This window comes from Vicugna pacos, chromosome 23 (assembly GCF_048564905.1).
Source record: "Vicugna pacos chromosome 23, VicPac4, whole genome shotgun sequence".
NCBI lineage: Eukaryota > Metazoa > Chordata > Mammalia > Artiodactyla > Camelidae > Vicugna > Vicugna pacos.
In genome coordinates, this window is record NC_133009.1 from 11,443,544 (window position 1) to 11,456,833 (window position 13,290).

At 34.2% G+C, this 13,290-nt stretch overlaps 1 protein-coding gene across 1 annotated transcript in view; it reads left to right on the forward strand.

Moving 5' to 3' along the window:
* Positions 1 to 12,782, forward strand: part of SYT14 (synaptotagmin 14) — a 102,533-nt gene extending 89,751 nt beyond the window's left edge. Inside the window, exons 5-6 of the mRNA XM_072948244.1 lie at positions 8,016 to 8,205; positions 11,810 to 12,782. Of these exons, the coding sequence (XP_072804345.1) occupies positions 8,016 to 8,205; positions 11,810 to 12,123 (504 nt within the window). The 3' untranslated portion in view covers positions 12,124 to 12,782. The remainder of the gene's footprint in view (positions 1 to 8,015; positions 8,206 to 11,809) is intronic.
* Positions 12,783 to 13,290: the final 508 nt, after the last annotated feature.

The window sequence follows — 13,290 nt, forward strand, 5'->3', positions numbered from 1 at the left end:
TGTGATTGAGAAATAATAGAAAACGTGGAAAGACTTATTACCATTAAGAAATTCAATTGGTAGTCAAAAAGATTCTCATAAAAGAAAGAAAGGGGGAAAAAAGATGGTTGAGTTTCAAAGGCAAGTTTTACCCAACTTCAATGAACAAAGTAACTCTCCTGGAATAATACCTATTTGATGAAATATATATGTATGTGTGTGTGTGCGCACGCATTTCTTTGCTCAGTTCAGTTTAATTTGGGATTTCTGATGTATGTTTATAAGTGAGATTGGTTTATAATTTTCTTACATTCTTTTTGTCTACTTAGTGTGTCAAAATTATACAAGTCTCAAAAAAGAATTTGGGTACTTTTCCTTTTCATCCTCTGAAATAGTTTATATAGCATAGCAGTTGTTGGAGAGCATGAGAAAAAATTTAAACTTGATAAGCCAATCTCATAAGCATATATGCAAAAACACCAAATTAAACATGCTCATATTGAATGCAGCAAAGTAATATGTGTGTGTATATATGTGTATGTGTGTATACACAAACACACACACACACCCCCACCTATATATACATATGGAGATTTTGATCAGAGCACGACTTTTTATGACCACTTCTACATGATGGTGTACTCAAATATTGGTAATATAGAAGATTTTGTTTTTATTTATTTAACAGTTAATTTTCCTTGTATCTTAAAACCTTATCTTATCAGTATGTTAAGTTTTCAAGGTTAATATGAAAAAACTTTCTGTCTGAAAGAGAATTTTTACTTCATTTTCTATTCTTCAGTGCCCAACCTGAATATCTGAACTGTGTTCTGTAAGTATAATGACATTCCCTTTAACTGAACCATCTTTTCCTCCTCCTTGGCTTTTGCAAGGCTAATGATCTCACAGCAAACCCAGTAGAGACCAATGGAAGTCGTCACAGTTGGCATAATGGCAGCAACATCACCAGCTTCTTAATGAAGGCCAAAGGGAAGAGAGCAGGGCAGACAACTCTGTCGAATGCGCTCTGTAGTAGACATCAATTTTTTCTTAGTGGATCTCTGTACCCTGTTGCTTTGGGGCAGACCCTGCCTGCGAGGGCCACTTCATCCCTGCCGGTAGCCATTGTCTGTCACTTGCAGCCAAAAGTATCCTGAGTCCGACCCCACTCTGAAATTTAAACTGCCCACCCGTCCCCTGCTCATCCCAGTAAGTTCTTCTTTAGAGTCATTTGGTGTTTCTGGCTCTACCAGAATACAGAATGGTCCTCCTTTACGCTGGGTTGGAGACAGAGTAGAAGTGGAAGAACAGTTAAGCTGTCTTGCTTTCTCCTTCGTGAAGCTGCCTCTGGTTATCTCCTGCTTACCTAGTCTGATCAGTGTCCAGTGCCCTGGGGCTAGGAAAGAGCCCTGAGGAGGGAGCTCTGCTACCGTGGGTGAAACTCACCAGCACTGCAGCAGGTGACTTTCCTCTGCTTACACTTCAGCACCCTCTGCGCCCTCATCAACCATTTTCAGAAAAGTGTAATGGAAGCATTTTATGTGTAAATTACATTAAAACCCAGAAAATATCTTCCAGCCACAATAAAAATATATTCAACAGAAAATATTCAAATTTATAGTAACCTTTGTATTGTACCATCATTGTAGCATTCAGCAGTTTTACCTTAAAAATGTTGAGTGTTAAGTGGTTACAAGTAAGGTGGAGTCAGTCTAGTATTAACAAAAAGCCCAGTACATTTACTTCATAGGCGTTCTGTTGTATTTTTAATCTTACATTTTTCTCTCTATATTTGCATGTTCCTACCCGATTTTAACCTATTAACACCATTAAGGACACGTTATGGCTGTCTTAATTAAGCACTAATTCTGCTTATGGTAAACATTAAATAGAGTTCCCTCATTTTTCTGAAAAATACATTTTTTTCAACTTTCCCAGAATTGCTTATAATCCTTCACCCCAGGGCAGAGGACTCAGGAGGAAAGAGAAGTATTAAAAAGAAATAAAATATTATGTTAGATGGGAAGAAGTAACACTTTGGGGAGCCTGTGGGTTGATTCCTTTAAGTAGACCTAATTATGATTGGGATTTGTTGGACTTTGGGTTAATCACCTGCAGTTACTGCCACCTAGGCAAGCCTCAGTTATAAATTAATGATGGGGTCTGCAGCTTGAGTAGATAGAGATTCCTGAAAACACACTGAATGGAACCGCATGCCCTGAGGAATAGTCGGAGGAGAGATGCCACTTGAGTATGTAGTACCTGTAGTTAATTTGTCTTTACTGCGGTATGCTATGTGTTACTCTACACTGCTTTCTTTGTACTCAGTGATCACCCTGGACTGCCACACCTATGCCAGCCTTGGATACGCAGTGAGACTGATGGCAATGGAAAGGCCATGAGATTAGCACTTTTTCTGAGGCATAAATTTAGAATGAACTCTTTCAGACAATTTTTTTTTCTGTTAAACACTACTATATTTCAGCAGAGCTTACTAAAATGGAATGTGATCACCAAGGATCTTATCACTTTTGCTTTTTTTTGGTTGGGCTTGGAGACAAGGACATTTTTTGCAGCAGTAAAACGGGCAGAGAAGTCAGCTGTTTTCCTGAGGAGCAAGAAAGATTTTTTTCCAGGACTTCTTTGGGATATCACTTTGTTGCACAAAATTGACAATATGACCTCTGTGTTGATAAGAAAATGCTAGATTCACATCTTATTATCTGACAGGTTAATATGAAAAATACTATACTATGAAAAATGTATTTCACAATACTCTAACAGATGCTGCTAGTATAATAGCCTAATGTAGCAAATGCACCAAATGTGCTTGAGCATGTTTTTGACACTATTTTCATAAGTGATGATATATCCTAATTGAAACTTACTAAAATTATGTTTTCTCCTCCAACTGTCATGAAAACATACCAAACTGTGTGTTTTGTGTACTCATGATTTAGGAATATAAGATGCATCTATCTTCCTTTTGGCTTTCTGAAACTTTGTGGTTTAGAGTTAGATATGAAAATATGAGATTTTATCCCTCTGAATTTAAGTACAGTGTGTTAATTCAGCCCCCACGTATGTATTAATTCTCCTTGATCACTTGTGTAGCCAACTGTAGATTCAAACTTGAAGATTTGTATAAGACATCTTTGGAATTTTTTTAATCAAAAAATTTAAATCTAAAATTTTTTAATCTGAAAATTTGTTACAGAAAATAGTATCATAGTCCTTTTTTTTTAAACTCATGGAGTGAATCCCTTTAGGAATGTTCAAAGAAAGTCTTAAATATTTTTATCATTGTTAATTTGTATGTATTGCATCCTTATGTCATGTAATTCTTTCATTAAATTTTTTCTTGTGAAACCCAACACATCGTAGATAAGGTGAAAAAATGGAAATGTACAACCCATGTGACTGCCATCCAGGTCAAGAAATAAAACATCACCATAGCCCTAGACACCCCCATGTCCTTCTCAGCCACTATTCCTTCTCTCTGCACCCCTAGAGTTAACCACAATTTTGTTTTTTATATTAATCACTTTCTTGCTTTCTTTATAGTTTTATGACCTATTCATGCATCTCAAATACTATGGTTTAGTTTTGCCTGGTCTTTCTTTTGGTTTTTTTGTTGTTGAAATTTACGTAAATGGAGCCATACAGCCAAGTATCCTTTCAGGTTCAAAGTTTTCACTCAAAACATGTTTGTAAAGGTAGTTATAATTAATTTCATTGCTGTATAATGTATATATACTGTATGTACAGTATAGTTGCTATATCATATGAGCTCATCACAAATTGTTTATACATTCTATTCTTTGGGACCATTATAAGTAATGCTTCTAAAGACACTCTTTTATATGTCTCTTGGTAAACATTGCACATTTTTCTGATGGATGGATGGATAGACAGACAGACAGAATTGACAGGCCTTGTGATATGTGTTTTGTTAAATGTTTTAAAACTGCATCACTTGACAGTACAACCATTGAAATACGAGACTTCCGTTGCTCTGTGTCCTCACCACACTGTTGTTTTATCTCATCTGTTTGTTTTGTAGTGTTACCTCATGGTCTTAATTTCCTTTTCCTTGATTACTAATGAAGTTGAGCATCATTTCATATATTTATTGGCTATTCTTTTGTGAAAGTGATGATCCAGGTGTCTGTCAAGAGCTTTTATAATGTTTTCTTTTTCTTATTGATTTATAGGTATTCTTTACATATTTTGGATTTGAGCCAATTATGAACTATTTGTGTTTCAGACCTCTTCTTCCCCCGGTGGTTTGCCTTTTCACCATCCTAAGAGTCTCTGTTGAATGTCAGAAATTCTTAATTTTAATGTTGTCAGATTCACTAAACTTTAACTTTATGATTAATGCTTTTGTGTCTTCTTTAGGAAGTCTTCCCCTACCTTAAGATCATGAATATAGTCTCCAGTTTAATGTATAGAGTTATTATTTCACCTTTTATATTTAGGGCCAGAATAAACTTTTAGTATGTTTTAAGGTAAGGTTAGTTTTCATTTATTTCTGTGTGAATAGCTGGTTGTCCTCTCACTATCTATTAAAAAGATTTTCCTTTCCACACTGCTTTGTAGTTCCACCTTTGTTATAAATTAAGTGTCTATTATGCATAGGTTAATTTGTGAGTTTTCTATTTAATAGTCTCTTATACATTGTTTTTGTCACATTGTCTTAAATAATGTAGCTTTATTACAAATTTTGATGCTCGGTAGAGCAGAGCCCCCTATTTGTATTTTTTTTTTATTATTTTTGTTGTGGTAAGAACATTTAACATGGTATCTAACCTTCAACAAATCTTCAGGTGTACAACACATGTTGTTTTTTGTTTTTTTATTGAATTATAGTCAGTTTACAATGTTGTATCAATTTCCAGTGTAGAGCACAAGTTTTCAGTTATACATGAACATACTTATATTCATTGTCGCATTCTTTTTCGCTGTGAGCTACCACAAGATCTTGTGTATATTTCCCTGTGCTATACAGTATAATCTTGTTTATCTATTCTACATATGCCTGTCAGTATCTACAAATTTCGAACTCCCAGTCTGTCTCTTCCCATCCTCCTCCCCCTGGCAACCACAAGTTTGTATTCTATGTCTATGAGTCTGTTTCTATTTTGTATTCATGTTCTTTTTTTTTTTTTTTTTTAGATTCCATATATGAGAGATCTCATATGGTATTTTTCTTTCTCTTTCTGGCTTACTTCACTTAGAATGACATTCTCCAGGAGCATCCATGTTGCTGCAAATGGCGTTATGTTGTCGGTTTTTAAGACTGAATAGTATTCCATTGTATAAATATACCATATCTTCTTTATCCAGTCATCTGTCGATGGACATTTAGGCTGTTTCCATGTCTTGGCTATTGTAAATAATGCTGCTATGAACCTTGGAGTACAGGTGTCTTTTTGAAGTAGGGGTCCTTCTGGATATATGCCCAGGAGCAGGATTACTGGGTCACATGGTATACATATTGTTAACTGCTATGTTGTACAGCAGACCCATAGAACTTAATCATCCTGCACAGCTGAAACTTGATACCTGTTAAACATCAACTCTCCATTTCCCCCTCCCTCAGCAGCTAGCAACCCCTGTTCTACTCTCTGCTTCTATGACTGTGACTGCTGTAGATATCTCAGATAAATAGAATCACACAGTATTTGTCCGTGACTGGCTTATTTCACTTAGCATAATGTCTTCCAGGTTCATCCATGTTGTCACAGGTGCCAGGGTTTCCTTCTTTTTTAAGGTTAAATGATATTCCATTATATGTACGTACCTCTTACGTTTTAGAATTAGCTTGCCCATTTCCACAAAGAATCCTGTTGAGATTTTGATTATGATTGCATTTAATCTATAAATCAACTTGGAGAGAATACTGCAAAATTGAACCTTCTAATTCATTGACATAGTATATCTATTTAGCACTTTTAAATTTCTCTCAGTAGTATAGAGGTCTTGTATATCATTTGTACATTTATTCCTAGGTATTTTATTTTTTATGGTCTAATAAATACTGTTTTTAAATAAGTTTTATTTTCAGATTAGTTGCTGGTATATAACAATGTATGGATTTTAAAATTTTACCTTTGTTTGCAACTGTAATACACCTGTGGACTTGTTCACATTTCATGTGTACATAAGTCTGCACATAAGGGCAGTTTTCTCTCTTCCCCTTCCAAATCATGATACCTTTTATTTCATTTTATTGTCTTTAGTAAGGCTAGGATGTTCACTGTGTGGGATCTCCACTACAGTGCTGACTAGAAATGGTAATAGTTGGCATCATTGTCACATCTACAATTTCAAAGAGGAACATTAAAAAAAATTATTAAGGATGATGTTACATGTTGCTAGATTTGGTTTGCTCATTATTTATTTGGAGTTTTGAATCTAAATTTATAAATGAGAAAATCCTGTAATTTTTTTTACACTGTCCTTGTCAAGTTTTGGTTTTAAGGTTTTGCTAGATTTTTACAGGAAACTGGGGAGTGTTTCCTCTTTATCTGAAAGAGTTTGCTGAAGACTAGAATTATTAATTAGAATTCACTATTGAAGCCATCCAGCTAAAATGTTTAGTTTTATTTTCAGCTTGTTTGTTTTGGAAAGGTTTTTAAGCACAAATTCAATTTATTCAATAAGACTGTTCATATATTTTATTCTTGTGTCCATTTTGGTTAGTTGTAGTTTCCAAGGAATATGTCCATTTCATCAGAATTTCAAATTTGTTGAAAGAAAGCTGTTCTTACTCATTTTTTTTTATCTTTTCATAGTCTATAAAGTATGTAGTTGTGTCTCATTTCATTCTGATTTTTTTCTTTATTTGTGCCTTCTCTTTTTTCTTAATTAGACTGTCCAACATTTATTTTTATTAGTCTTTTCAAGTAACTTATTTTCATTATTGTTTAGTTACCCATGGATTATTTATATTTGTATCCTTAATTTCCAAATTTATAGGGATTTCTTTCTTCAGTAGGAGGTTGTTTTGATTTCTAGCTGATTTTAAAAAATATTCTAAGTGATTATCATTTGAAATTTATTTTTGAAATTCTTTTTTTTAATATTTTTGTAATAAATCCATTGCATGCTTTAGAAAATGTATATTCTGTAGTTTTAGAATATGATGTTCTCTGTTTTGCCATTAGGTCAGTTTTACTTACTGTGATACTCAAATCTTCTACATCCTTATGGTATTTATTTGTCTACTTGTTTGGTCAGTTACTGAAAGAAGTGTGCTGAAGTCCCCTCTGGTTGTGAATTTACCTATTTCTCTTTCTTGTTCTGGCAGTTTTTGCTTTCTATATTTTGAGCCCATGTTATTAAGTGCATGCAAATTTTGAATGATTTTATCTTCCTGGTAAATGTGAATCCAGTTTTATCATTACTGAGTGTACCTCTTCATCTCTAGTAATGGCCTTAAAGCTAACCTTGGCTGAAGCTAATGTAGCTATAACCAGCTTCTGCTTGGTTATTATTTGTAGGGTAAATGTCTTCCCAGACTTTTGTTTTCGACTTTCTGTAGCTCAGTGTTTTTACACATTGATTTATAAGCAGCAGATAGTTTTGTGTTGTTTATTTAATCAAAGTGTGCCAATTTTCGTCTTTAAAAGCACAGTTAAGACGTTTATATTTAATGTAATTGAGTCTAAATCTGTGTCAGTCTTTTAAGGTCAATAAATCATTAAACTGTTTTTTACATTCAGGAGATAGTTCATTAACAACTATGAGTTTAAGAAATTTATCTTCTATGATTTGTATACAGACATGCAAGAATTTATGATACCTTCTCATCTGCTATCATTCCTTTAACTGCTGTATAATGAAAAGAGATCCAGGAACTAAAATATGCTAAGAACAACATTTCTAATCCAGTGTTTTGGGAATTTTGCTTGCAACTCTTGTCTTTATTATGATTTACCTACCTAATTCCAATAAACAGGACATTAACAATGTCTCTCTTAATATATCTTTCTTACAAAATACTATAAAGATTTCATTTTTGATTACAGGGCTGTGACTCCCAAATGAGCGTGTCAGAAATGTCCTGTAGTGGAAGTACATCCTCCTGCCAGTCTCTTGAACACGGCTCGGTCCCAGAAATTCTCGTGGGCCTGCTTTATAATGCCACAACGGGACGACTATCAGCAGAGGTGATAAAAGGCAGCCACTTCAAAAACTTGGCAGCAAACAGGCCACCCAGTGAGTGAAAAAAAAACATTTTTTAATTCTAATGTTTTCTGTGCTTAGGGGATTCACAGCGTTAGGGGCTTCATTTAGTCCTAACCAATCAATGGTGGTGTGATCATCAGCTAATCTGTTTCATGTTTTCTATTTCCAGTCATTTGGGAAGTAGAAAAATTTGAAATTCAGAATATTAATTGTAAGGTGACAAGACTTTAAATTTTTCAGCGTCTGCAGAATAAATTAGCCCTGTCTTAGCCATTATCTTCTAATGCCAGAAAAAGTTACAGGGTTTTTTTTTTTAAGTTAATAATACTCCACAAATATGATCAGGAACGTGTACAGCCATTGTTGTTAACTGAAGATTGATGTTGTGTTTTCTGTCTGCATGCAGTACTAGGAACCAATGAATATACTTCTGTATTTTTCCTCCTTTTCTCCCCTAATAATTTAAGAAGAAACTGTTTCTTCATGTTTTTCCTCCTTTAAAATGATGAATCAGTGCTGCCAGCAGTGTGTTCTTTAATGGAATGTGCTTCGCTCTTACCAGGACGGATAGAATAAGGAATAGTCTGATCCTTATGCTTCGTGCTGGGAAGGGAAAGCTAGACACCCCTCTGTCCTGTCTACGTGCCAGTTTCCCTCTTCGCTCTCCTCTCTCCCAGCTCATGGGGCCGGGGGTGGGTTATGCACAGAGAAACTGTCACCTAGTATACCTCCAAAATTGTTATCTGTAGAAATAAACTGAGAAAGTAGCAGCCTCTTCATACTTCTCTAAAATGAAAGCTATTAATGCTCTAAACTAAAAATTTGTAAGGTAATCTTGAATAATAATAGCTACCTTAAATTTGTTTAAAGATTTCTCACGGACTGGCTTAAAGCAATGTTTTACTCCAAGTATTAAATAATTAGTGAAGAACAGGAAACTTTTTCTACCCTTGAATTAACATTACTTCTAAATGTCCTAAAATTCTTTTTCCAATCACAGTGAAGAATCATAAAAATATATTTGATTTGCCCAAATTTGGTTTTCCTTTGAGAAGGAAAATTTCAGAGGGAAGAAAGAAGCAATTACTAAACAGCTTTGGGAGTATGATTCTTGTTATCTTCATTAATTCACGCTAGGAATGCAAACTCAAGTGGCCTGGAAAGAAACTTAAATGAGCAGAATTTGTAGATGAAAGATAAGTAACATGGTGAGGACTGTGACAAATACAAGCGTGCACAACCTGCCTTAAGACATTCAGATACAAAATTTTTGAACAGTGTAGCAGATAATATTATTTGGGGTTACATTTAGCCACAGGCTCTTAGTTTGCCTTTCCAACTTTAGCTAATAGTTTAATTTTTGACCGATCTTTGACTTGGAATGCGAAAGTGATAGATTTGATTTGCCTTTCTGCCCTCGCTGAACCCACTCCGATAGAAGCAGAAATAGTAACCAGAACTAAAATAAAGGGGAAGGCGGGTGGAGGCAGGGGTGGATAATAAACAGGTTAAGAGAGATTTGCATCCACAACAGAGAGTGATCGTTCAGGTTAAAGAGAACGTTATAGCAATTTCCATTCTGTAAGAATTAGATCTTCAGTATTAGGATGGTTAATGGTATTAGCTGGGAGGTAGCTAGTTGGTAAATATAAGTCAACATTCAAATTTATTATGTGAAGTGGAGTATTTATATAAAGTAAAATATGAGACAGTTTTATCAGTTTGTCTATTGTGTGTATTATATAAGATTGTGACCCTTCATATATACATAGGTTCTAAGCTTTGAACTGTGTTATTGACTGACTAATCCAGCTTTTATCCAAAGAAACAGTGGCAACATTCAAGAACAAATATTTTGATAGTTCTGTTTTATTTTGCATAATTTAATTTTATATTACATTGGGAGGAATAAAAGTGTTTGGATGTTAAATATCGCATGGATAAACTTAAAAATTCAGCAAAATAATAATAATGATCTTACAATGACTTTTATTCAGTCTTTTATGGTCTGATAATTTGCATGATTCTATGTTCAATGTGCTTTAGACCAAGAGGATATCATTATAAAGATGTCTCCCTTTAAAGCAGTGTAATTTTTGTTTAAGATTACACAATGACCTTAAAAATTCTCATTCCATGAAATTTACCCAACAAACCCTTTGTTCAACCCTCTACCTGAATTAAAATGCTAAAGTTTTGTGTTCTTCCACTCCAGTGAACAGTGTTTCCTCTTTAACTCTAACCTTTGACCCTCTTTCACCCAACAATTGACATCTGGTCATTATTTCTTTTACTGCCTTCCACCCCCTGTTGTCAGATGGACTGTTCTGTTGTCTAAAACACTTGATAGGTGGACAGGTTTATATAATCCGAGGTGAGTTCCTGTAGAGGCTAATTGGATGTTGTCTTTTCATGCAAAAACAAAATACCCTAAAACTTGCCAGCAGTGAAGCTGTCCACCATGTTGATTTCCAAAAAAAATGCACATTTTTTATCTGTGGTACTTTAAATAAAACTAACTTAGAATTTATCTCTGATTATGGATGATGGTATTCAGAGTATGTATAAAATTAGCAAAATTTTTTAAATTAAAGTTTTTATCATTTTGTTATATTTGATTCCTATAATAGAAATAGCTATTTCATGAGAAATATTGCAATTTTCATTGAAATTAATTGAAATTTTGATATGAAGTACACATGATGGATCTACATGCTGAAGATCATTTGCATGAGTCTAAAGAACTTGAAAACACAGTTGTTTGAAAATAGGGTTTATCTCCCAAGCTAATCAGGCAATGAACTGTTATGTTTCACTTTGTACACTAAACATCACATTAATTTTTTTTATAATTCATGAAAATAGTTAAGATACCATTTTTTAAAAGTTCATATTAAATTTTGCCAAAAAGGAATCTTACAGTATTTTTTTTTAACTATCCAAAAAGCACATTAAATGTACTGTTGCATGAAACCACGAGAAAGTTTTACTAGATTTGCTAAACTTTGAACCCTTAGTGCATTTGGCTTCATTTTGGCCCTTAAATGTTTTTAAAACATATTTAAAAACCACATCCATGCAGAGATTTTTTTGACATTTCATCCTAAGCTGTTTTGATGTCATCTTTGCATTCTTGTCTTCCTCTTTTCCTCCTTACCATTTGCCTTCATTTCTGTTTGTTTGTTTATTCTTACTCTCTGAAAACACAATGGAATGCTTTACAGTGTTGTGGCTAATTGAGCTTGCTAAGTGTTTATTAATGCTATGATGTCCTGCTTAGTGAAGCCAAATGGGTGGGGGTGGGCAGGGCGGGTAGTGGGAGGTCAAGGATGGGGCTGGAAGGGGAGAGGAAGGATTATGAGGTATACCTTTAAATTCTAACTATAATGTAGAAATAGCTAGGTTAAGATATTATTACCCCCAAAAGATTTTATACCTACTTAGCATTCTCTGTACTTGTCAGATTTTCTAGTCATCTACATCAAAATGGAATTAGTTGAATTTTCACCGAACATGGTATACACCATATCCTTATAAAGTAATAATATTTAATCTTCTCAGCAAGTGTCACAAGAAAGATGTTTTGAGTTTGTTTCAGATGATGTTTGTGGTATGTTGTTGTTTTTCTCTGTAGATACATATGTTAAATTAACTCTACTGAATTCCATGGGTCAAGAGATGTCCAAATGCAAGACATCCATCCGCAGAGGGCAGCCAAATCCAGTTTACAAGGAAACTTTTGTCTTTCAAGTGGCCCTATTTCAGCTCTCTGATGTGACACTCATACTGTCTGTGTATAACAAACGCAGCATGAAAAGAAAAGAGATGATAGGCTGGATTTCTTTAGGTCTGAACAGCTCTGGAGAAGAGGAACTCAATCACTGGACCGAAATGAAAGAGTCAAAAGGACAGCAAGTATGTAGATGGCATGCGTTGTTAGAGTCATGATGACTAGGATAAATGAGCAAATACAGTTGAAGACAGCGTTATTTCTGACCACAACATTACTGTTTTTACCTAGTCACTATTTAGAAGAGTTATTCTTTGAAGAACCATCTTTAACATTCCATCAAAATGCTTTAAATTCTGTGGAAGGAACATCTAATACTGTCGTAAATGAAGAAAAGATGTGTCTCTAGTAGAGCTTGTATGGGAAAATGAGAAACTCTTACCATCTTTGTTAAACTAACAATCCTCCAGAGCTTTAAGAACATCGTTTTAGTTTGAAGTTAATTTTGCTTTAGCAAGAGAGCCAGTAATTTCATGGAAAATCAAAATGATAAATGATTTTGAAAATCAGAATTTTTAGTTGCAACACAATTTTAGCATCACCCTACATATTATCTACAAAACATATTTTGACTGGCTCCTCCCAGGTATGTGTAATGTTCCTTAATATGAGAAGGCAGTTCTCCAACTCTGTCATAAGTTGTACCTAATGGTGAAGGGTTTCAGTCACATTGAAAACTGTTTTATTTCAGATATTTTCCCTTTGTGCACTTAGTTTCGTGGTGCCTCAGTTCTTCTCAATAGCACTAAATCTGAGTGCAAGTATTCATTTTCATAAAGAAATTTTTTTATGTGTTAACTTAAAAAAAAAAAAAAGCTCATTTCTTCAATTGCCTCTGCTTTTGCCTGATCCAAAGAGACCAAGTCACTGGACTGGTCCCTTGCAAGTCTTCTAGACAGGTTGTACTGTAGAACTATGTAACTTTCTGTTGAAAGCACTTCCTGTATTCTTGTATTCCAATGTAGGAAGCTAATAGAGCAGGACTTTACTTTAAAATCTCTTTCAATGATTGACTCTTTAAAATTGTAGTAACGTGAAAATATGTTTTTTACAAACTAAAAGATATAGTAAATGAGCTGTTGAAAATTGAAAACAATTCAAGTTAAAATTTTAATTATCTGCTCTGAGTATTCAGTAACCAACACTGCATAAAGCAGGTACCATTCAAATAGGAAACTCTCTTCACTCTTACTTCAATTTGTATTTGTGATATAAAGACTCTGCAGTTCTAAGTTTGAATCAGAACATCATGTTAAAAAACCGTTCTGAGATTCCTTATGAAGTTTCTAGTGACTTGTGACTAGATTTTATGAAATTTACAGATA